The sequence below is a fragment of the Salmo trutta genome, chromosome 27 (genome assembly GCF_901001165.1).
Source record: "Salmo trutta chromosome 27, fSalTru1.1, whole genome shotgun sequence".
Classification (NCBI taxonomy): Eukaryota; Metazoa; Chordata; class Actinopteri; order Salmoniformes; family Salmonidae; genus Salmo; species Salmo trutta.
The window spans coordinates 33,739,853-33,762,699 of NC_042983.1; the positions used below are offsets into that span (position 1 = coordinate 33,739,853).

Genomic DNA, 22,847 nt, shown 5'->3' on the forward strand with positions numbered 1-22,847 from the left:
CACACTACGCCGTGAAGGACTGAAATCCTGCAGTGCCCGCAAGGTCCCCCTGCTCAAGAAAGCACATTTACATGCCCTTCTGAAGTTTGCCAATGATCATCTGAATGATTCAGAGGACAACTGGTTGAAAGTGTTTGGAGGAGGAGGAATGCTGCCTATGACCCCAAGAACACCATCACCACCGTCAAACATGGAGGTGGAAACATTGTGCTTTGCTTTGGGGGTGTTTTTCTGCTAAGTGGACAGGACAACTTCACCGCATCAAAGGGACGATGGACGGGGCCATGTACCGTCAAATCTTGGGTGAGAACCTCCTTCCCTCAGCCATGGCATTGAAAATGGGTCGTGGATGGGTATTCCAGCATGACAATGACCCAAAACACACGGCCAAGGCAACAAAGGAGTGGCTCAAGAAGAAGCACATTAAGGTCCTGGAATGGCCTAGCCAGTCTCCAGAGCTTAATCCCATAGAAAATCTGTGGAGGGAGCTGAAGGTTCGAGTTGCCAAACGTCAGCCTCAAAACCTAAATGACTTGGAGAAGATCTGCAAAGAGGAGTGGGACAAAATCCCTCCTGAGATGTGTGCAAACCTGGTGGCCAACTACAAGAAACGTCTGTGTAACGCCCTGGCCATAGAGAGGGGTTTTTGTTCTTTATTTTGGTTAGGCCAGGGTGTTACATTGGGTGGGCGTTCTATGTGCATTTTTCTATGTTGGTTTGTTTCATTGATTTTGGCCGTGTGGCTTCCAATCAGGCACAGCTGTAGAGTGTTGTTGCTGATTGGGAGTCACACATAAGTGCCTGTTTTTCCGTTGGGGTTTTGTGGGTAATTGTTTCTGTTTTGTATTGCACCTGACAGTACTGTTTGGCTGTCGGTTTTCTTGTTTTTTATAGTGTTCTTTCGTCCATTAAATTACGTCAATGATGAACACTGAACGCGCATTGGTCTACTCTCTCTCCCGACAGCCATTACAGTCTGACCTCTGTGATTGCCAACAAGGGTTTTGCCACCAAGTACTAAGTCATGTTTTGCAGAGGGGTCACATACTTATTTCCCTCATTAAAATGCAAATCAATTTATAACATTTTTGACATGCGTTTTTCTGGATTTTTTTGTTGTTCTGTCTCTCACTGTTCAAATAAACCTACCATTAAAATGATAGACTGATCATTTCTTTGTCGGTGGGCAAACGTACAAAATCAGCAGGGGATCAAATACTTTTTTTCCCTCACTGTATTCACCTGGTTCCAAATACCTCAGTCTCACCTTCACCCCTCCACCTCTCACTTTGCTCTGGGGCAATTATGTAGACATGTCTTATTTGACCTTTGACCCCTGCTAGAGCCAGGATGTTATGCTCAGCCTATCCAAGGACAGGGAGGGGCTCTGGGAGCAACTTCACTAACCTCTCAACTCTGGGTGTGTGGGTGGGACAGAGCCTTGTACTGTAGCACCGCTCAGATCACTGTTCCCAATTTTACAGTCAGGTCAACCATCAAACACATCCATCTCCTGGCCCCCTTGCCCCTCTCCCTCCAGCCCGGCGGCAGCCTCAGGTCAACCATCAAACACATCCATCCCCTGGCCCCCTTGCCCCTCTCCCTCCAGCCCGGCGGCAGCCTCAGGTCAACCATCAAACACATCCATCCCCTGGCCCCCTTGCCCCTCTCCCTCCAGCCCGACGGCAGCCTCAGGTCAAGCTCAAACGAACACTGACCTATCTGCCCACCCACACTCCTTTACCTGCTGTCAATTAATGACTTTAAGTAATTTCATCTGACAATCCCTGTGCCAGCGAGAGGCTATAGCAGAGATGTCACAGAGATGACCTTTTAGACCATGTGCAGCCAAGAGCAGTTTTAATTTCTCCACTTAAGAATCTGAGACAAACCGGGTAACTTCCTTTGTACTTTGTTAATGAGTTATTGATTTGAAACAATACCCCGGCAAATATTGTCTGATTACCTTGACTCTAGCAAGTTTCCGGTGCTATACTGTCTCTACGCCATCATCTTTATGGAATATGAGTACGCTCACACTTCTCTTCGTGTCTGTATGTCTTTCTCTCACTCAGTCTAACACACATTATCCCTTACTTTTTCTTCCTCTCTCTCTCCCTCTGTATCTCTCCTCTCTCTCCCCTCTCTCTCTCTCTCCCCCTTCTCTCTTCCCTCTCTCTCTCTCTCCCTCTGTATCTCTCCTCTCTCTCTCTCTCTCTCCCTCTGTATCTCTCCTCTCTCTCCCCTCTCTCTCTCTCTCTCCCCCTTCTCTCTTCCCCCTCTCTCTCTCTCTCTCCCTCTGTATCTCTCCTCTCTCTCCCCTCTCTCTCTCTCTCCCCCTTCTCTCTTCCCCCTCTCTCTCTCTCTTCTATCTCTCCGCCTCTTGCTCTCATCATTTTTTTTCTGAGCTTAACTTTCCATAGGCAGTACCTGGTAATTACCCACAATGCTACAGTCATTATTTTCCCATCTCTGCTACTAATTCGCTCCATATCGTCTCCTCACCCTGCAGACCGTTGTGTCTGGGAGGAAAGAGGGCTGAAGGGAAGAGAAAGTTAGATGAAGGAAAAAGAGGAAAGAGAAGTCTAGAAGAGTCCACGTCCAAGACAAACAGGCGTTTGAGTGAAGGTCCACATTCAAATAGCTCCATTTCTAATACCAAACCATGTAATCACCTGTCCCCGCCGCTTGTTTAATATTTCATCATTAGGCCAATTAAAGATAATCCAGTTAGCCGTTGTAAGTGACACATTCAATATTCAAATGAGCGGGTTGCAGGTGTGTTTACTCAGTGTGTGTCTTCAGAGAGACAGAGCCAAGCTGAGATGTGTGTGTGTGTGTTTGCATGTAACCTGGAGACCTGTCACTTGTCAGCCTTAAATAAAACACACCTCATCCCCACTCTCTGTCTCGCTCTCTTTCTCTCTCTCTCGCTCTCTCTCTCTTTCTCTCTCTCTCTTTTTCTCAAGTCAATGTCTGTAGCCATGAAGTGCTTTGAAAGGCTGGTCATGGCTCACATCAACACCATCATCCCAGACACTCTGGACCCACTCCAATTTGCATACCGCCCAAACAGATGCACAGATGACGCAATCTCTATTGCACTCCACACTGCCCTTTCCCACGTGGACAAAAGGAACACCTACATGATAATGCTGTTCATTGACTACAGCTCAACGTTCAACACTATAGTGCCCTCCAAGCTCATCACAACGCTAAGGACTCTGGGATAAACACCTCCCTCTGCAACTGGATCCTGGACTTCCTGACAGGATGCCCCCAGGTGGTAAGGGTAGGCGACAACACATATTCCAAGCTGACCCTCAAAAAGGGGGCCCCTCGGGGTTGCATGGTTAGTCTCCTCCTGTACTCCCTGTTCACCCACGACTGCGTGGCCGTGCACGACTCCAACACCATCATTAAGTTTGCAGATGACACAACGGTGGTAGGCCTAATCACCGATGACGATGAGACAGCCACCAGGGAGTCGGTCAGAGAGGCCAGGACAACAACCTCTTCCTCCAACGTCAGCAAGACAAATGAGCTGATCGTGGACTACAGGAAATGGAGGACCGAGCACGCCCCCATCCACATCAACAGGGCTGTAGTGGAGCAGGTAGAGAGATTCAAGTTCCTCGGTGTCCACATCACTAAGGAATTATCATGGTCTACACACATCAACACAGTCATGAAGAATGCCTCTTCCCCCTCAGGAGGCTGAAAAGATTTGACATGGGCCCTCAGATCCTGAAAAAGTTCTACAGCTGCACCATTGAGAGCATCTTAACTGGCTGCATCACCACTTGGTATGGCAACTGTTTGGCATCCGACCGCAAGTTGCTAAAGAGGGTAGTGAGAACGGCTCAGTACATCACTGGGGCCGAGCTCCCTGCCATCTAAGACCCTTACACCAGACGGTGTCAGAGAAAGACCCAACAAATTGTCAAAGACTCCACAACGCAAGTCATATACTATTTTCTCTGTTACCGCATGGCAAGCAGTGCTGATGCACCAAGTCTGGAACCAACAGGACCCTTGACAGCTTCTACCCCCAAGCCATAAGACTACTAAATCGTTAAATGGTTTCCCAGACTATTTGCTTTGGCCCTTTTTGCACTAACTCTTTTGACTCATCACATTACTGTTTATCTATCAAGTTGCCTAGTCACTTTATTCCTAACTATATGTTCAGTTTAAGTTAGAAGTTTACATACTCCTTAGCCAAATACATTTAAACAGTTTTTCACAATTCCTGACATTTGATCCCAGTAAATATTCCCTGTTTTAGATCAGTTAGGATCACCACTTTATTTTAAGAATGTGAAATGTCAGAATAATAGTAGAAAGAATTATTTATTTCTGCATTTATTTATTTCATTACATTCCCAGTGGGTCAGAAGTTTACATATACTCAATTAGTATTTGGTAGCATTGCCTTTAAATTGTTTAACTTGGGTCAAATGTGTCGGGTAGCCTTCCACAAGCTTCCCACAATAAGTTGGGTGAATTTTGGCCCATTCCTCCTGACAGAGCTCGTGTAACTGAGTCAGGTTTGTAGGTCTCCTTGCTCGCACACAGTTTTTCAGTTCTGCCCACATATTTTCTATAGGATTGAGGTCATGGCTTTGTGATGGCCACTCCAATGCCTGTCCTTAAGCCATTTTGTCACAACTTTGGAAGTATGCTTGGGGTCATTGTCCATTTGGAAGACCCATTTGTGACCAAGCTTTAACTTCCTGACTGATGTCTTGAGACGTTGCTTCAATATATCCACATCATTTTCCTCCCTCATGATGCCATCTATTTTGTGAAGTGCACCAGTCCCTCCTGCAGCAAAGCACCCCCACAATACGATGCTGCCACTCCCATGCCTCACGGTTGGGATGGTGTTCTTCGGCTTGCAAGCCTCCCCCTTTTTTCCTCCAAACATAACGATGGTCATTACAGTTCTATTTTTGATTCATCAGACCAGAAGACATTTCTCCAAAAAGTACGATCTTTGTTCCCATGTGCAGATGCAAACTGTAGTCTGTTTTTTTATGGCAGTTTTGGAGCAGTGGCTTCTTCCTTGCTGAGCGGCCTTTCAGGTTATGTCAATATAGGACTCGGTTTATAAATATACTTTTGCATCTGTTTCCTCCAGCATCTTCACAAGGTCCTTTGCTGCTGTTCTGGGATTGATTTGCACTTTTCGCACCAAAGTACGTTCATCTCTAGGACACAGAACACGTCTCCTTCCTTATCGGTATGACGGCTACGTGGTCCCATGGTGTTTATACTTGCGAACCATTGTTTGTACAGATGAACGTGGTACCTTCAGGCGTTTGGAAATTGCTCCCAAGGATGAACCAGACTTGTGGAGGTCTACAATATTTTTTCTGAGGTCTTGGCTGATTTCTTTTGATTTTTCCATGATGTCAAGCAAAGAGGCACTGAGTTTGAAGGTAGGCCTTGAAATACATCCACAGGTACACCTCCAATTGACTCAAATGATGCCATTTAGCCTATCAGAAGCTTCTAAAGTCATGACATCATTTTCTGGAATTTTCCAAGCTGTTTAAGGGCACAGTCAACTTTGTGTATGTAAACTTCTGATCCACTGGAATTGTGATACAGTGAATTGTAAGTGAAATAATCTGTCTGTAAACAATTGTTGGAAAAATTACTTGTGTCATGCACAAAGTAGATGTTCTAACCGACTTCTCAAAACTATAGTTTGTTAACAAGAAATTTGTGGAGTGGTTGAAAAACAAGTTTTAATGACTCCAACCTAAGTGTATGTAAACTTCCGACTTCAACTGTATATATATTTTATGGACATGGCCTTATTTATTTTGCAGCATACTGGATGGCTGTTATTCATATTCCATTCACACAGCTCATTTTAACATCGATAGGTTTAGGCTACTACATGATACTTCAATTTTCCCTATACCCATCATATGTTTGGTAAAACCTAGCCTATGAATGAAAGTTTACAATGTAGGTGCACAGGTCTAGAGACAGACAGTGACACATTCAATACCGCCGTGCACACTCTTGCAGACAAGAGTTTATATTGGACAAATTTAGGTATGTTTACCTTGTTTTGTGCCGTTTGCTTCAGTTTAAGATTTTTTTCCCAACAGATTCAGTGGAATGAATACATTCCTGATCACACGCAAACACAGTTCACTTTCATAGCAGCCACATACAAACAGCATGATCACTTGCTCATTGTATAATTCCCTCTCGCATCTCCACGCTCTCCTCCTCTCACCTTTTCCCTTTGCTTGTGGACATGAGCTTTCCAAACCTTCATATTATAACCTCAGACACAGCCTACATTGTTGTCACCATAGCTAACGTCATAGTCAACATAGCTACTAGAACTAACGCATTAGTAAACCCACTTAAATCATGCAGTATGGTGCACAGTCAGCAAGCAGTTTAACAGTTACACCAGCGGGCCCCCAGTGGCAATAAATTAATAAAACCAAAGGCTTACCTTTACTTGGAAGAGTTCCAGTGTTGGATAGCCAACATAGCACCCCTCTCTGTTTGAGTAAGCTAAACTAGCTTGCTGCATTCGCTAGCTAAGTCAAAGTGGGAAAAAAAATACAACAAAATATAGCTAGCTATTTTCCTGTCTCTCTCTTGCTTCTCCTTGAAATGAATTTGTTCAAAGCTGTTCAACTATTGTCTTTCTCTCTCTGAGTCAACTACTCACCACATTTTATGCACTGCAGTGCTAGCTAGCTGTTCATTCTCTGATCATATGATTGGGTGGACAACATGTCAGTTCATGCTGCAAGAGCTCTGATAGGTTGGAGGACGTCCTCCGGAAGTTGTCTTACAGTGCATTCGGGAAGTATTTAGACCCTTTGATTTTTTCCACATTTTGTTACGTTACAGCCTCTAAAATGGATTAAATTGATGAGGGGGGAAAAAAATCTACATACAATACCCATAGTGACAAAGCAAAAACCGGTGTTTAGAAATTTGGGAGAAAAAAAAAACCTACTGAAATATCACATTTACATAAGTATTCAGACCATTTGCTCAGTACTTTGTTGAAGCACCTTTGGCAGCGATTACAGTATCAAGTCTTCTTGGGTATGAAGCTGCAAGCTTAGCACTTTTTTATTTTTCTATAACCGTTTTTTAACTATTTGGGGAGTTTCTCCTATTCTTCTCTGCAGATCCTCTCAAGCTCTGTTAGGTTTAATGGGGAGCGTTGCTGCACATCTATTTTCAGGTCTCTCCAGAGATGTTTGATCGGGTTCAAGTCCGGGCTCTGGCTGGGTCACTCCGGGCTCTGGCTGGGAGTGGCCCAGGACATTCAGAGACTTGTCCCGATGCCACTCCTGTGTTGTCTTGGCTGTATGCTTAGGGTTGTTGTCCTGTTGGAAGGTGAACCTTTGGCCAAGTCTGAGGTCCTGAGCGCTCTGGAGCAGGATTTCATCAAGGATCTCTCTGTACTTTGCTCTGTTCATCTTTACCTGGATCCTGGCAAGTCTCCCAGTCCCTGCCACTAAAAAACATCCCCACAGCATGATGCAGCCACCAGCATTTGAGATGGGAGAAACTTCCAGAAGTGCAACCATCTCCACAGAGGGACTCGAGAGCTCTGTCAGAGTGACCATTGGGTTCTTCAAATGCCCTTCTCTCCCAATTGCTCAGTTTGGCCGGGCAGCCAGCTCTAGGAAGAGTGTTGGTGGTTTCAAACTTCTTACATATAAGAGTGATGGAGGCCACTGTGTTCTCGGGGACCTTCAATGCTGCACACATTTTTTGGTACCCTTCCCAGATCTGTGCCTCGAAACAATCCTGTCTCGGAGCTCTACGGATAATTCCTTCACTTCATGGCTTGGTTTGTCAAATGTGAGACCTTATATAGACAGGTGTGTGCCTTTCCATCATGTCAAATCAATGTAATTTTCCACAGGTGTTCTCCAATCAATGTATTTTACCAAAGGTGGACTCCAATCAATATAATTTACCACAGGTGGACTCCCATCAAGTTGATGAAACATCTCAAGGATGATCAATGGAAACAGGATGCACCTGAGCTCAATTTCGAGTCTCATAGCAAAGGGTCCGAATACTTATGTAAAATACATTTTTTATTTAATTTTTTTATAAATTTGCAAAAATGTCTAAACAACAGTTTTCGCTTTGTCTTTATGGGGTATTGTGTGTAGATTCCTGGAAACTTTATTTTATTTAATCCATTTTAGAATAAGGCTGTAACATAACAAAATGTGGGAAAAGTTAAAGGGTTTGAATATTTTCCAAAGGTAGTGTCATTACTGTGTAAATCTATGAAAGAGAGTGAAAACCATGAGCCTCATAGGTTTTGTATTAAAGTCAACGTACCCAGGAGGACGGAAACTAGCTGTCCTCCGGCTACACCATGGTGCTACCCTACAGAGTGCTGTTGAGGCTAATGTATTCCTCCATTGCAAAACAGTGTGTTTTAATCAATGATTTGGTGACGTGAATGTATTTAGTTTAGTTTTATCTAAAAAGGATCACTTTTTTATGTTTCACTATTTTTATGGTCTTCCCCTTCCTCCTCTAAGAAGCCTCCACTGGTACATATCTACCTCAATTACCTCGTAACCCTGCACATCGACTCGATACTGCTACCCAGTGTATACAGCCCCGTTATCGTTACTCATTATGTATTTATTATGTTTATATTTTCTTTTAGTTCTATATATTCTCTTTGCGTTGTTGGCAAAGGCCCGTAAGTAAGCAGCTCACTTTTAGTCTACACCTGTTGTTTGGAGCACCTGTTCTTCTGACTGTCTGAGGGTTATGGTTCTCCTACTCTCACTACTAGAAGTCTCTTTAGAGGGGCTTTCCAAGCCTCCCTGAGGTCTCCGGCTTTCTCTCTAATTCCTGGGAGGGAGCGAGAGAACATCTGCATTGCTTGCTTGTTGGTGTTTTAGGCTGGGTTTCTGTATATGCACTTTGTGACAACCACTGATGTAAAAATACCTTTATTTGATTGATTGAGGGAAGGAGACCGATTAATTATAATTTATGTTTTAGCACGATATTCCACATGCCTGTATTGCAAGAATATTTTTATTTTGAGCGCTCGTTCTTCCGTTGTCTTTTTGCCCTTGTCTCCTTCACTCCTTCTGTGCTGTGTGCACCTTCCCATTGACACACACACATCAAGCCCCTGCCACTCACAACAACAAAGATGAGAGATTGCTTCTTCCTCTCTGACACGCGGTTTCAACTCACTATTTGCATTTAAGGTTTGGTCCAACAGAATTGCTCATATTGATGCTGAAACATCTGGAGCCATTATGTTACTGTGATAGAGAAGATGATCTTTCTATCTACACCCTTTTTATGTCTCAACTCACAGAGCAGACACTACTAAAACGGGATCTGTGTTTTAGAAATGTGCAATAAGCATAAAACCAACTGTTCTACCTTGTTAACTAGCAAATAGTTCCAAGTTGGTCAAACTTGAAATATAAAGACTAGCTGGTTTATGAGACCTGTGTTTAATTTTCTGCAATTCCTGCTACAAGAAATGTGTCATTATGAGTGAATGTGCATTGTGCATGGTTCTGGTTAAATTTGGAACCAAAAGGTCATTTTTATAGACAGACTGGAAAGTCAGAACAGTGATTACTACAAATAAGCAGGTTAAACAATTTTGATAAAACAATGCCATTCTTAGTGCTGACTGTTTGAAATGCAGTGTATTGACCTTTAATTATACAACAAAGATTATTTAGAGAAAAAGTATTTTTTTACAAAAATCTAAATATATATTGTCAATCGCCCATAAGTTTAAAAAAAATGGAGATATGATTTTTAGGCCATATCGCCTAAAAGGGAGGGGAAGGAGAAGGGAGGGAGGGGAAGCCCGTAGTGGTTGTTTGTCAGTGTGTGTCGATACTGTTAGATTCATTCTTTCCTGTGTTGGTGGGCTGGGGTGTTTGTCTTGGCATTAGTGCTGTTATTCTGGCCATAGCTGGGTTCTCTCCTCTCCCTGCTTCTCATAAATGTCCTGTAAACAAAGAGAAGAAAGTGGGGAAAGAAAACAGACGGTGAGTTTCTGGAGGACTGTGGGAGTGTGTGGGTCTCAATGATGGGAGGGGGTGGATGGGTGGGGAATTGAAAGCACTGGTTGTCTTTGTACTGTTGTGTGCTCCTCTTTCAAACATACTCGCAAACAAGGCAAAGGTTGATACTGACCTATCAAGGGCGTTGGTCAGCAGACTCTTTCGTATCAAATAAAATGTTGTTGGTCACATACACATGGTGAACAGATGTTATTGTGTTATTGCGAGTGTAGCGGAATGCTTGTGCTTCTAGTTCCGACAGTGCAGTAATATCTAACAAGTAATCTAACAATTCCACAACAACTACTTAATACACACACATCTAAGTAAAGGGATGGAATAAGAATATATACATACACTACCGGTCAAAAGTTTTAGAACACCTACTCATTCAAGGGGTTTTCTTTATTTTTACTATTTTCTACATTGTAGAATAATAGTGAAGATATCAACACTATGAAATAACACATATGGAATCATGTAGTAACCAAAAAAGTGTTAAAGGAATCAAAATATATTTTATATTTGAGATTCTTCAAATAGCCAACCTTTGCCTTGATGACAGCTTTGCACATTCTTGGCATTGTTCAACACTTTTTTGGTTACTATATGATTCCATGTGTGTTATTTCAAAGTGTTTACAGTTGAAGTCGGAAGTTTACATACACCTTAGCCAATTACATTTAAACTCAGTTTTTCACAATTTCTGACATTTAATCCTAGTAACAATCCCTGTTTATGGCCAGTTAGGATCACCACCTTGTTTTAAAAATGTGAAATGTCAGAATAATAGTAGAGAGAATGATTGAAGTTTACATACACTCAATTAGTATTTGGTAGCATTGCCTTTAAATTGTTTAACTTCGGTCAAACATTTTGGGTAGCCTTCCACAAGCTTCCCACAATAAGTTGGGTGAATTTTGGCCCATTCCTCCTGACAGAGCTGGTGAAACCGAGTCAGGTTTGTAGGCCTCCTTGCTTGCAAATGCTTTTTCAGTTCTGCCCACAAATTTTCTATAGGATTGAGGTCAGGGCTTTGTGATGGCCACTCCAATACCTTGACTTTGCTGTCCTTAAGCCATTTTGCCACAACTTTGGAAGTATGCCTTGGGTCATTGTCCATTTGGAAGACCCATTTGCGACCAAGCTTTAACTTCCTCACTGATGTCTTGAGATGTTGCTTCAATATATCCACATAATTTTTGTTCCTCATGATGCCATCTATTTTGTGAAGTGCACCAGTCCCTCCTGCAGCAAAGCACCCCCATAACATGATGCTGCCACCCCCGTGCTTCACAGTTGGGATGGTGTTCTTTGGCTTGCAAGCCTCCCCCTTTTTCCTCCAAACATAACGATGGTAATTATGGCCAAACAGTTCTATATTTGTTTCATCCGACCAGAGGACATTTCTCCAAAAAGTACGATCTTTGTCTCCATGTGCAGTTGCAAACCGTAGTCTGATGTTTTATGGCGGTTTGGAGCAGTGGCTTCTTCCTTGCTGAGCGCTGAGCGGCCTTTCAGGTTATGTCGATATAGGACTAATTTTACTATGGATATAGATAGTTTTGGACCTGTTTCCTCCAGCATCTTCACAAGGTCCTTTGCTGTTCTGGGATTGATTTTCACTTTTCGCACCAAAGTACGTTCATCTCTAGGAGACCAAACATGTCTCCTTCCTGAGCGGTATGATGGCTGCATTGTCCCATGGTGTTTATACTTGTGTGCTATTGTTTGTACAGATGAGCGTGGTACCTTCAGGCGTTTGGAAATTGCTCCCAAGGATGAACCAGACTTGTGGAGGTCTGCAATTTTTTTCTGAGGTCTTAGCTGATTTCTTTTGATTTTTCCATGATGTCAAGCAAAGCGGCACTGAGTTTGAAGGTAGGCCTTGAAATACATCCACAGGTACACCTCCAATTGACTCAAATTATGTCAATTAGTCTATCAGAAGCTTCTAAAGCCATGACATCATTTTCTGGAATTTTCCAAGCTGTTTAAAGGCACAGTCAACTTTGTGTATGTAAACTTCTGATCCACTGGAATCGTGATACAGTCAATCATAAGTGAAATAATCTGTCTGTAAACAATTGTTGGAAAAATTACTTGTGTCATGCCCAAAGTAGATGTCCTAACCGAAGGGTGAGGGAGGGCCTGGTAAGCATCGCCGAAGTTAGAGTAGCAGTGATCCAGTGTATTGCCCGCACGAGTGCTACAGTCAATATGCTGATAGAATTTAGGTAGCTTTGTTCTCAAATTTGCTTTGTTAAAATCCCCAGCTACAATAAATGCAGCTTCAGGCTATATGGTTTCCAGTTTGCATAGAGTCCAGTGAAGTTCCTTGAGGGCCGTCGTGGTATCGGCTTGAGGGGGGATATACACGGCTGTGACAAAAACCGACGAGAATTCTCTTGAGAGATAATATAGTATGTGTGCGCTTGTGTGTGTGTGTGCCTGTGTTTGCGCTTGTATCTGTAGGTGGGCTTGTCCATTATGCATAATCAACTGCTTACTGTTCCTCCCTGCTTGCTGTCCCACGTACCTCTCACTGTTGTACAGTATATGGAGCTTTCACCACTGTGTTTGTATTAATTAGATGGATACAGGTCGAGTTGTCTGATCTTTTCTGACTGGTTAGTGAGGACTAGGTTGGAGTGACACTATACACAAGGGAGACTGTGTGTCTGAGTGCAGAGAGAGAGACGCTATATCAGCCAAGTGTTCCTCGCTGATTACTGCCATCAGCAGAGAAAGAGAGAGAGAGAGAGGAGCTGTCAACCTGCCCAGCTAGCTAGATCTGAGATAATCACTTAACACTACACTCTGTCTCCCTTTCTCTCTCCCTCTCCTCTGCAACTCACTCCATCACTTTTTTAATCTATTTTTTATTCCTCCAGAGTCTTGCTATAGAGATACAGGTCCAGTCTAGCTGATCAATACAGGGCGATGAATTAATGCAAATCAAAGAATCATTCACTCAAAAGTAAGATAAGCAACATAAATGTACAGATTTTTCAATCCTGGAGTGTTGGGTATATGTTAACCGTGTGGACAGCTCACTGGAAGCCTGAGAGGACCCTTATATTGTCTATTCAAGAGAGAGGGCAAACTGTCTATACGCTATTCACTGTTGGCTACTGTCAACAGTGCCACAATCAATCCGCACTCATACACATGCACTTCAAAACACCAGTGACAGTCATCACTTGAAGATGCTGGCAACAGGTGAGCAGTAGGGAATGTCAGACCTGGCACACACACATTGGATGAGGGGGAAAAAGGAAAAGTAAGAAAGAACTAAGTTGGCAGGCGTGTAACAGGAAGCTAGTCTCTGAGGGTGGCCCGCTTCACAAGAGCTAATTAACCCTGGGAAATAATTACCTCAATATGCAAATGCTGTTTAGATAATGCAAAGTGCTATTGGGCCAGGTAGTCAAATAGAGGAGGTGGGTGGGCTTTGGGGCCAGGTGTCGAGATTCTGTGCTTGGGTGATAAGGGGAAGACGCTACCTGGTTGTCATGACGATCAAGCTGGTGCTATCCGATGCTAGCGTAAAAAAAAAAAAATGAGCTACTGTATACTGTGGCGTGCTGAAACTGGACCTCACAGAACACACAGCTAACGGAGAGGTAAAGAAAGGAAGCTAGCTGTATTTGGTTATGAAAGGTTTAAACACAAATTACTTCAGCCATTAGCTAGAGCCACACAGAGCAGTTCTTCATACACAGCACCTAGCCATTTAAAGACCTTGATGCTCTTGTCTGTTTATTCAATTACTGTGGGGGCTTTCGGCCGTTAGCGAGAACCACATACCAGATTTTTAACAGGGTCATTAACAATTGAATTTTCAGAGTATTCTAGACGTCAGAGTAAAACAAGAATTTAACATCCATATAATGACCATTAGACTTAAAATGTGATGGTTTAACTCAGTTTGCAGGTGCAACCGTTTTTATTAAATGTGTATTTTGTTTTCACTTGCCCATTTCTTTCCATTAAGAACCAACGGTGTGCTAACTTTTTGTAGCATTTCTGACAATGCTAACTTCTTTTTCAGCCGAAGCTCAGACGGGTTGAACAACTTGGTTGCTCGGCTGAGGTTAATCAATTAACCTAGACACTGAAAAAGGCTACAACGCCTAAACGTCTGTGTACAACATCCCTGATGCAGTGAAAATAAAACATTTAAGTACGGACCCATTACACCTTTTGTTAATCAATAAATGCAAACATATATTTTGATTAACTAGCTAGCTAACTAGCTAGCTAACATTACCTGGCTAGTGTTAGATTGATTGTCCAGCAGCTAGCTAACACCAGCCGTCTAAAAGTTAGCTAACAGTTAGATAACAACCAGGCAAAAAATGGTAGCTAGCTATATTTGGTTAATGGAATGTTTTTGCACAAATTATTTCAGCCGTTACCTAGCTAGCTAGCTAGAGCCAGACAACAACAGCTGACCTCGACACATATGCTAGCTAAAGTTAGTCACATCCAAATGCCAATCCTATGTTTGTCCACAAAACATAACTAGTTAACTAGCTACATCAAAAACAACACCAAATGATGGGTTTATTGTCACTCTGCTCCCTTACAGTGCATGCAATGGGCTTTTGCAACAATAGCTAGCTAGCTACCTACTCCATAGTCCAAGCTATGGTAAGAGCTAGCCACATTTCACTGTCAGACAGGACACAACACAAACTGTAGCTGAGAAAGTATAAAAGCAAAGCTTGCTTTCATATAATTAACCCTCCTGTTGTGTTCGTTTCATGCTTATTAATTCTGTGTTCCCGGTCCAAAATGACCGCCCCATTATAGCTGATTATAAATCCATAATAATACATATATTCTCACCTAATGTTGTGTTAGATCTTTTTATCAACTTAAGTTCTTGTGAACATTACAAGTTTTGAACTTCTATTTGCTATTGACCTGAGCTCATACAACTCGTTTTTGAGTAAAAAAAGCATAATGTATGGATTATTTTGTCTAAACAAATACTCAGATGAAACATATGCTATTTATCACGGACTACTTTGTGTCAAAGTTTAACAAGGACTTTTTCCTCCTTGCAGTGAGAGAAAAAAGTATTTGATCCCCTGCTGATTTTGTACGTTTGCCCACTGACAAAGAAATTATCAGTCTATCATTTTAATGGTAGGTATATTTGAACAGTGAGAGACAGAATAACAACAAAAAACTCCAGAAAAACGCATGTCAAAAATTGTATAAAATGATTTGCATTTTAATGAGGGAAATAAGTATTTGACCCCTCTGCAAAACATGACTTAGTACTTGGTGGCAAAACCCTTGTTGGCAATCACAGAGGTCAGACGTTTCTTGTAGTTGGCCACCAGGTTTGCACACATCTCAGGAGAGATTTTGTCCCACTCCTCTTTGCAGATCTTCTCCAAGTCATTAAGGTTTCGAGGCTGACGTTTGGCAACTCGAACATTCAGCTCCCTCCACAGATTTTCTATGGGATTAAGCTCTGGAGACTGGCTAGGCCACTCCAGGACCTTAATGTGCTTCTTCTTGAGCCACTCCTTTGTTGCCTTGGCCGTGTGTTTTGGGTCATTGTCATGCTGTAATACCCATCCACGACCCATTTTCAATGCCCTGGCTGAGGGACGGTACATGGCCCTGTCCATCGTCCCTTTGATGCGGTGAAGTTGTCCTGTCCCCTTAGCAGAAAAACACCCCCAAAGCATAATGTTTCCCCCTCCATGTTTGACGGTGGGGATGGTGTTCTTGGGGTCATAGGCAGCATTCCTCCTCCTCCAAACACAGCGAGTTGAGTTGATGCCAAAGAGCTCCATTTTGGTCTCATCTGACCACAACACTTTCACCCAGTTGTCCTCTGAATCATTCAGATGTTCATTGGCAAACTTCAAACGGGCATGTAAATGTGCTTCATTGAGCAGGGGGACCTTGCGGGCGCTGCAGGATTTCAGTCTTTCACGGCACAGTGTGTTACCAATTGTTTTCTTGGTGACTATGGTCCCAGCTGCCTTGAGATCATTGACAAGATCCTCCCGTGTAGTTCTGGGCAGATTCCTCACCATTCTCATGATCATTGCAACTCCACGAGGTGAGATCTTGCATGGAGCCCCAGGCCGAGGGAGATTGACAGTTCTTTTGTGTTTCTTCCATTTGCGAATAATCGCACCAACTGTTGTCACCTTCTCACCAAGCTGCTTGGCGATGGTCTTGTAGCCCATTCCAGCCTTGTGTAGGTCTACAATCTTGTCCCTGGCATCCTTGGAGAGCTCTTTGGTTTTGGCCATGGTGGAGAGTTTGGAATCTGATTGATTGATTGCTTCTGTGGACAGGTGTCTTTTATATCTCATTGTTCAAATAAACCTACCATTAAAATTATAGACTGATTATTTCTTTGTCAGTGGGCAAACGTACAAAATCAGCAGGGTATCAAATACTTTTTTCCCTCACTGTACCAGTGTCATGATCAAAGATATGATCAAGAGCCTCACATACAGTATATCGTTTGGTCATTGTGCTGCCACAGAATGAATTTTGAGCAAGGTCTTAAAACAACTTTATATACCAGAGCTGCGAGAAAAGTTCTACATATTATTGAAACGATGTTGCAATTGTTTGTGAGAATGCCAACAGGTGTGGTTCCCTTGGGGGAAAGATTGTATTGGGGAAAGGTTCCTGTGGGGGTTGCCATGGATGCCAAGAAGGGGAGTGAGGTGTGTGCGTGTGCGTGTGCGTGTGTGCGTGTGTGTGTGTGTGTGTGTGTGTGTGTGTGTGTGTGTGTGTGTGTGTGTGTGTGTGTGTGTGTGTGCGCGCTCAAACACACATGCATGTGGGGGTCTGGGAGAGGACGTGTCCATCTGATGAATGGGCATGTGCCTGAACTCAATGTTATACACTAATTGTAGTCTCACCCATTAATTTCTAATGACCGGTCATTGTTGACCAGGAACACCACAGGTGTACAAAAGTTAAATAAAACACCCAAAATGTAATGAAAATCATCAAAATGTATTTTGTGTGTTCAGATGCCCTGTGTGGACAATGTCATGGAACCTTATGACAATCAGATTAAATTAACAACATTTTTTCAGAGAGAAAACTTGTAAATTGGTCTAATTCGACCGGAACACAGCAGGAGGGTGTTGTAATGGTAGTGTAATGGGATTAGTGTAGTGTGTGACGAATCCAATACTTTAACTTGTATGCAGTATACATCACATTGTTGTGGGAGAGCCTCCTCTAAGAGTATGAATTAGGCTGTTTGAGATGTTTTGAATCCTAGTCAACCTGTGTACACATTTTTTGAAGTACAGTAGACCAACATAGCTACTGTAGTAGGTCAAAGCTGTGTTCTGGAAATCCTTGGTAGAGTAGGCATCGCGGTGCTCATGCAAATGTTCTTAATGATTTAGCTTCAAACCAATGTCTACTTCTCAATTACATTTTTTTTAAGTCTATTATATTTGACTCAACTCGACTCTGTTCCTTCATTGACACTGAATAGGCTATTACACAAATAAAATATGTTTTAGATATGAGGGATATTAAGAAGGTCATGTGTGTAAGTCCTGATGACCACCTAACAAGCCTCCGTAGGGAGGGTCATGTGAAGAGAGAGAGAGAACAGGAGGTGTAGTTTGAGGAAGAGGAGGGAGGGAGGGATTATGAAACAGAGCCCTTGTAGATGAATGGTGACTCAGTGAAGGAGAGGAGGACTTCAAAGGACTTGTTGTCACAGGCCTTCAGACAGCCAACTCTGCCCCCACCCCAACACACACACACCCCTCCCCCCGTGGTGATCAGGGTGGGGAAGGGCGCAGTGTTACCCACCGTTGCATCACTCTCCGTAGAGTCTGGCTCTGAACACAACCACCCTCCCTCCTTATATAATTACAACAGCAAACATAAACAAGCCAAGAGTTTATACTTAAATCCTAACTGGTTTATCTAGCAGATTAATAAGAATGTCTAACGCCATGTTCAAGAATGGCCGTTTTCCCTTTATTCAGATTACAACCTTTCACTTTCGGATATCTGAAAATGAAATCATTCCAAAATATTTTTAAAACAAGCCGTGGAAAGTTGGTTGCAATTTCAGTTTAATCCACCAGAAAAGACAGAACACATATTTCAACAAATATTATGGTTGAACTCAAATGTACTTTTTGATAAAGCATACTTTTTGGGGGGGGAAACAAAATTATAAACGGTATAATATTTGTAAATTATATCATAAATAGGACTGGTGGAGTTATGTCACACATGCAGCTAACAAAAATATATGGAAACGTCTGTTCTACACAAAATTACAACCAACTAATTGCAGAATTACTGCAAAAAGGAAAGTGGAAGGGGGAGCAAGTAAGGAACTTCTCTGTCCGCCCTGCATTAAAAAACAAAATTGGTTAAACAAAAAAAAAAGTATACCACTTTCATTTATGGACCAAAACATTTTGCCATATAGATTGCAAAGTAGTTGGGAAGAGATTTTCGATGTACTGATTCCATGGTACATGGTTAATGAACTGTTACACAAAATGACACCAGATTCAAAACATAGAGTTTTTGTATTTAAATTATTATACAAAATTCTTGCAACCAATAGAATGTTTTATGCAGTACCAGTCAAAGGTTTGGACACACCTACTCATTCAAGGGGGGGTTCTTTATAATTGTAGAATAATAGTGAAGACATCAAAACTATGAAATAATACATGTGGAATCATGTACGTAGTAACCAAAAAATGTTAAACAAATCAAAATATATTTTATATTTGAGATTCTTCAAAGTAGCCACCCTTTGCCTTGATGACAGCTTTGCACACTCTTGGAATTCTCTCAACCAGCTTCATAGTTCTGTGTAGAGAAGACATTTCCATAAATTAGTAGGTGTGTCCAAACTTTTGAATGGTACTGTGTATATAACAAATGTAAAAACGGAATTGATTCCAATCGTTTTTTCACCATACATTTTTGCGTAGGGGATTTTAGTTAAAAAAATAAAAAAACAAGCCAAGAGGTTTATTTACTGTACCTCCACACACATGCACACGCACGCACGCACACATACACACACGTGATCGCTCCATCACAATAACAACAGCCTATCAACAACTATATTGAAAAGTATTTTGTCTGTTTTCAATACTCAATGCTTGAGTGTGAGTGGGTGTAAGCTGTGTCTTCAGTGAAATAGCACAGCATTTTCCCCTGACCTTTATGAAACAAACAGCCATTGCCTCAGATAAGCCACTAGATCCGTCAGTCACAGCATAGTGTAAAACAACCACCCCAGACCGTTAGGCTAAGTGTGCATGAAGCTTTGTTACTGTTCACTCCCTCTGTCAGCTAACCAGACTGTTTTTGCTCTCAAATGTCTTTGGAGTGGTTTCACCAAATGACAGAAAGGGTATTTATTTGCCTGCTGAAGATGGTGCATGGCACAAACTATTGCACTTAGTGATGCTCCGTTAAAACACAACCCACGTGTGGACGTTATGGTCAGATGTATTCATTCTCATCTGATTTGTGTGTGTTGGAATTTAGTTTGGTTTAAAATACACCTACCTACGGGGTGTTTGCCACCATACAGGTTCTCCATTGATCCTGCAGCAAGGTACAAATTAAGATTTAAACGTTACGTCACGTAGCCTATTGAGTTTTACATGTAGGACATTTGCAATATGTAAGACCTATTGATCCAGTGAGCAGTCAGTATTTGTAAAAAAACACCCTCTGCTATCAGCAGTGTTTCATGTTTTCACTGTCCCTGGAATATATAGGCCTTCATGCTTACTGTGACAGAACCATTTCTGTTAGTTTCACTCTCCATTTCTCTCTTTATGTCTCTCATAGTTAGTTTCTCTTTATACAACGGGTGGGTCAAATCCTAGATGCTGATTGGTTAAAGGTACATTCCAGCCGGTGTCTTTTCGACAAGTTGCCACCGGCTAAATCTATGACGTTAAAATGCCTATTTGCTCTGTTCCATCTGCCTGCGCAATCCACTGTCTCATCAGCCCAGCCAAGCAATTTAAAAAGTAGATCTACACTGTAAAATGTGTTGAGACATTATCTCACATTTCTTTTAGACTAACATTTAGTTTTCAACAGCGGAGATTTGTATAAACCTTGCTGTCTGTCTCTCTGTTTCAATATTGAAATTGGATCTCCAGCTGTCCCATAGTAATGAACGTGTAGGGACGAGACAGACAGGCAGGCAGCGTTTCTCAGCTAGTCAAAATCATAAATCAGCTGGCATCATTTTTATGGATATATACTAACAAAATTAATTTGAAAAAGGTCAAATGAAACGCAGTTAATTTGCAGTCTTTCCAGCTTCAGTTTGAAGTGATTGAGTTACTGTAGCTGTGTTGTTGGCTCCTCTGAACAACAGTGTCCTGACGAGTTACCACATATTCTATGTCAGGTGAAATCGTGCCTCATTAGCTCATTGTTATGGATGTATCCAAATAAATGTCACTAGGAAACAGCTTAAGCAAATGCAGCTACTTTGCTCTTATTCTGGCTGCGCTTTTTGACGTTACTGTAATTTAGCCATAGTTGGCTAGCTAGCAAGCAACGGATAACAACGTTGCCAGCCATAAAGTCAATGAAACATTTAGAACGAACGACTGGGTCGCATCAATAGATACAGAACAAAAGACTGAATGACTGGGTCGTGTCTCTGACAACCCTAGATTTGTGTCGTGACTATATGAAATAGTATGAATGAATTCATCAAAATAATGTTTTTAGTGAAAATATGTCAATCATTATTTGCAGATGTTGGTAAACCGTTGTGTAAAAGTGATAATGCCCTCGAAGCCGGTCTTTGGAGGACTTCGTCTCGGGCCTAACAACACCCGTGCCAATATATCCTCCAAACACCTGCTTCTCTGGCATTATCACTTCATTAAATCAGTCTTTAAATCCATCTGTCTATTTTTGTCTGCCTCTGATTTCTCACCCCTTCTTCAATCTTCCTCTCTCTGTTTCTCCTGTGTATTTTCTGTTTGTTTTGGCGCTGTAACGTGAAGTCCTTGTGTTACAGGAAAACAGCTCCCCCGAGGAACACTTGCTGTACGTGTGGGATCACTTTGTGTCCAACGCCGCCGCCAGGAATGTCTTTATCGTGGCGCACAGCTACGGAGGCTTGTCATTGGTGGAGCTGGTGAGTGGTTGTTTTCCTCCTCTGGTCTTGTCTCTCCTGCATTGCCCCTCTAGCCAACCACCTCTGGGACAGCCAGCCAGTGTGGTAGAGTGTGAAACGTGGTGGAATTATTACAAATAAATAATGTTGCTTTGGTAAAGTGCTGCTTCTGTTAACAAGCCAGTTCATCCCTGTTCTAGGGCACAATCCTCTTCCTTTCCGCCGCACATCAACACAGAGAGAGGGGGAGAGAAAGAAAAAGGTCTCTATTAAACCATGCTGCAGAGGGAAGAGGTGGAAGAGGAGTGGAGTGAGGAGAAAGGGAAGGGGAGAGGGTTGAATATACTATAACTTCCTGGAAAATAGCTTATTCTGTGATCTCTATTGCTTCTCAGGGTGCACTACTGAAGCGCTGTCTCTCCTATTGAGTCTATAATAAAGTCTAGCCTACTTCTGTAGTGTTGAGGTTCTATATATCAATCAGTGTTGGGTCTCTCAGTGTTCAGAATTGTCAGCCTGCAGGCTCTGTGTCTGCTGTGTTACTTAAGACTAGGCTGCAGTGCTCAGGTAACAGGTGCTAGGCTAAGTGCTAGGCTAGGTGCGCTAGGCTCACATGTCTCTCTCTCTCTCTCTGCAGTGCTTAGATAGCTAAACTAGGTGCTAGGCTGGGTGCGCTAGGCTCACACAGCTCTCTCTGTCTCTCTGTCTTTCTGTCTCTCTCTCTCTCTCTCTCTCTCTCTCTCTCTCTCTCTTTCTCTCTCTCTGTAGTGCTTTGATAACTAAACTAGGTGCTAGGCTGGGTGCGCTAGGGTCACACAGCTCTCTCTGTCTCTCGTTCTCTCTCTCTCTCTCTCTCTCTCTCTGTAGTGCTTTGATAGCTAAACTAGGTGCTAGGCTGGGTGCGCTAAGGTCACACAGCTCTCTCTGTCTCTCGTTCTCTCTCTCTCTCTCTCTGTAGTGCTTTGATAGCTAAACTAGGTGCTAGGCTGGGTGCGCTAGGGTCACACAGCTCTCTCTGTCTCTCTGTCTTTCTGTCTCTCTCTCTCTCTCTCTCTCTCTCTCTCTTTCTCTCTCTCTCTGTAGTGCTTTGATAGCTAAACTAGGTGCTAGGCTGGGTGCGCTAAGGTCACACAGCTCTCTCTCTCTCTCTCTCTCTCTCTCTCTCTCTCTCTCTCTCTGTAGTGCTTTGATAGCTAAACTAGGTGCTAGGCTGGGTGCGCTAGGGTCACACAGCTCTCTCTGTCTCTCTCTCTCTCTCTCTCTGTAGTGCTTTGATAGCTAAACTAGGTGCTAGGCTGGGTGCACTAGGGTCACACAGCTCTCTCTGTCTCTCTCTCTCTCTCTCTCTGTAGTGCTTAGATAGCTAAACTAGGTGCTAGGCTGGGTGCGCTAGGGTCACAGCTCTCTCTGTCGCTCTCTCTCTCTCTCTCTCTCTCTCTCTGTAGTGCTTAGATAGCTAAACTAGGTGCTAGGCTGGGTGCGCTAGGGTCACACAGCTCTCTCTGTCTCTCTCTGCTCTGACAGCTTGTACAGGAGCCTGGTGGTGATGGTGGTTCTTTGATCTGTTGGATTTACTGGTAGACTCTCCATGAACCCACATTATTTAAAGCATCTCTCTA

The 22,847-nt window shown here is 42.7% G+C and overlaps 1 protein-coding gene and 1 long non-coding RNA gene across 4 annotated transcripts in view; one reads left to right on the forward strand and one right to left on the reverse strand.

The window, feature by feature from the left end:
- The window catches only part of LOC115164920 (cotranscriptional regulator FAM172A homolog), a 302,236-nt gene that overhangs the window by 140,855 nt on the left and 138,534 nt on the right, over nucleotides 1-22,847 (forward strand). For all 3 annotated transcript variants that reach the window (XM_029717844.1, XM_029717842.1, XM_029717843.1), the window contains exon 8: nucleotides 21,130-21,249. In XM_029717844.1, coding sequence (XP_029573704.1) covers nucleotides 21,130-21,249 — 120 coding nt within the window. The remainder of the gene's footprint in view (nucleotides 1-21,129; nucleotides 21,250-22,847) is intronic.
- On the reverse strand, nucleotides 9,930-21,165 carry LOC115164922 (uncharacterized). The gene is made up of 2 exons (XR_003870029.1): nucleotides 21,046-21,165; nucleotides 9,930-10,021 (listed from the first exon to the last, which is right to left on the reverse strand). It is a non-coding gene; the product is annotated as an uncharacterized LOC115164922 (long non-coding RNA).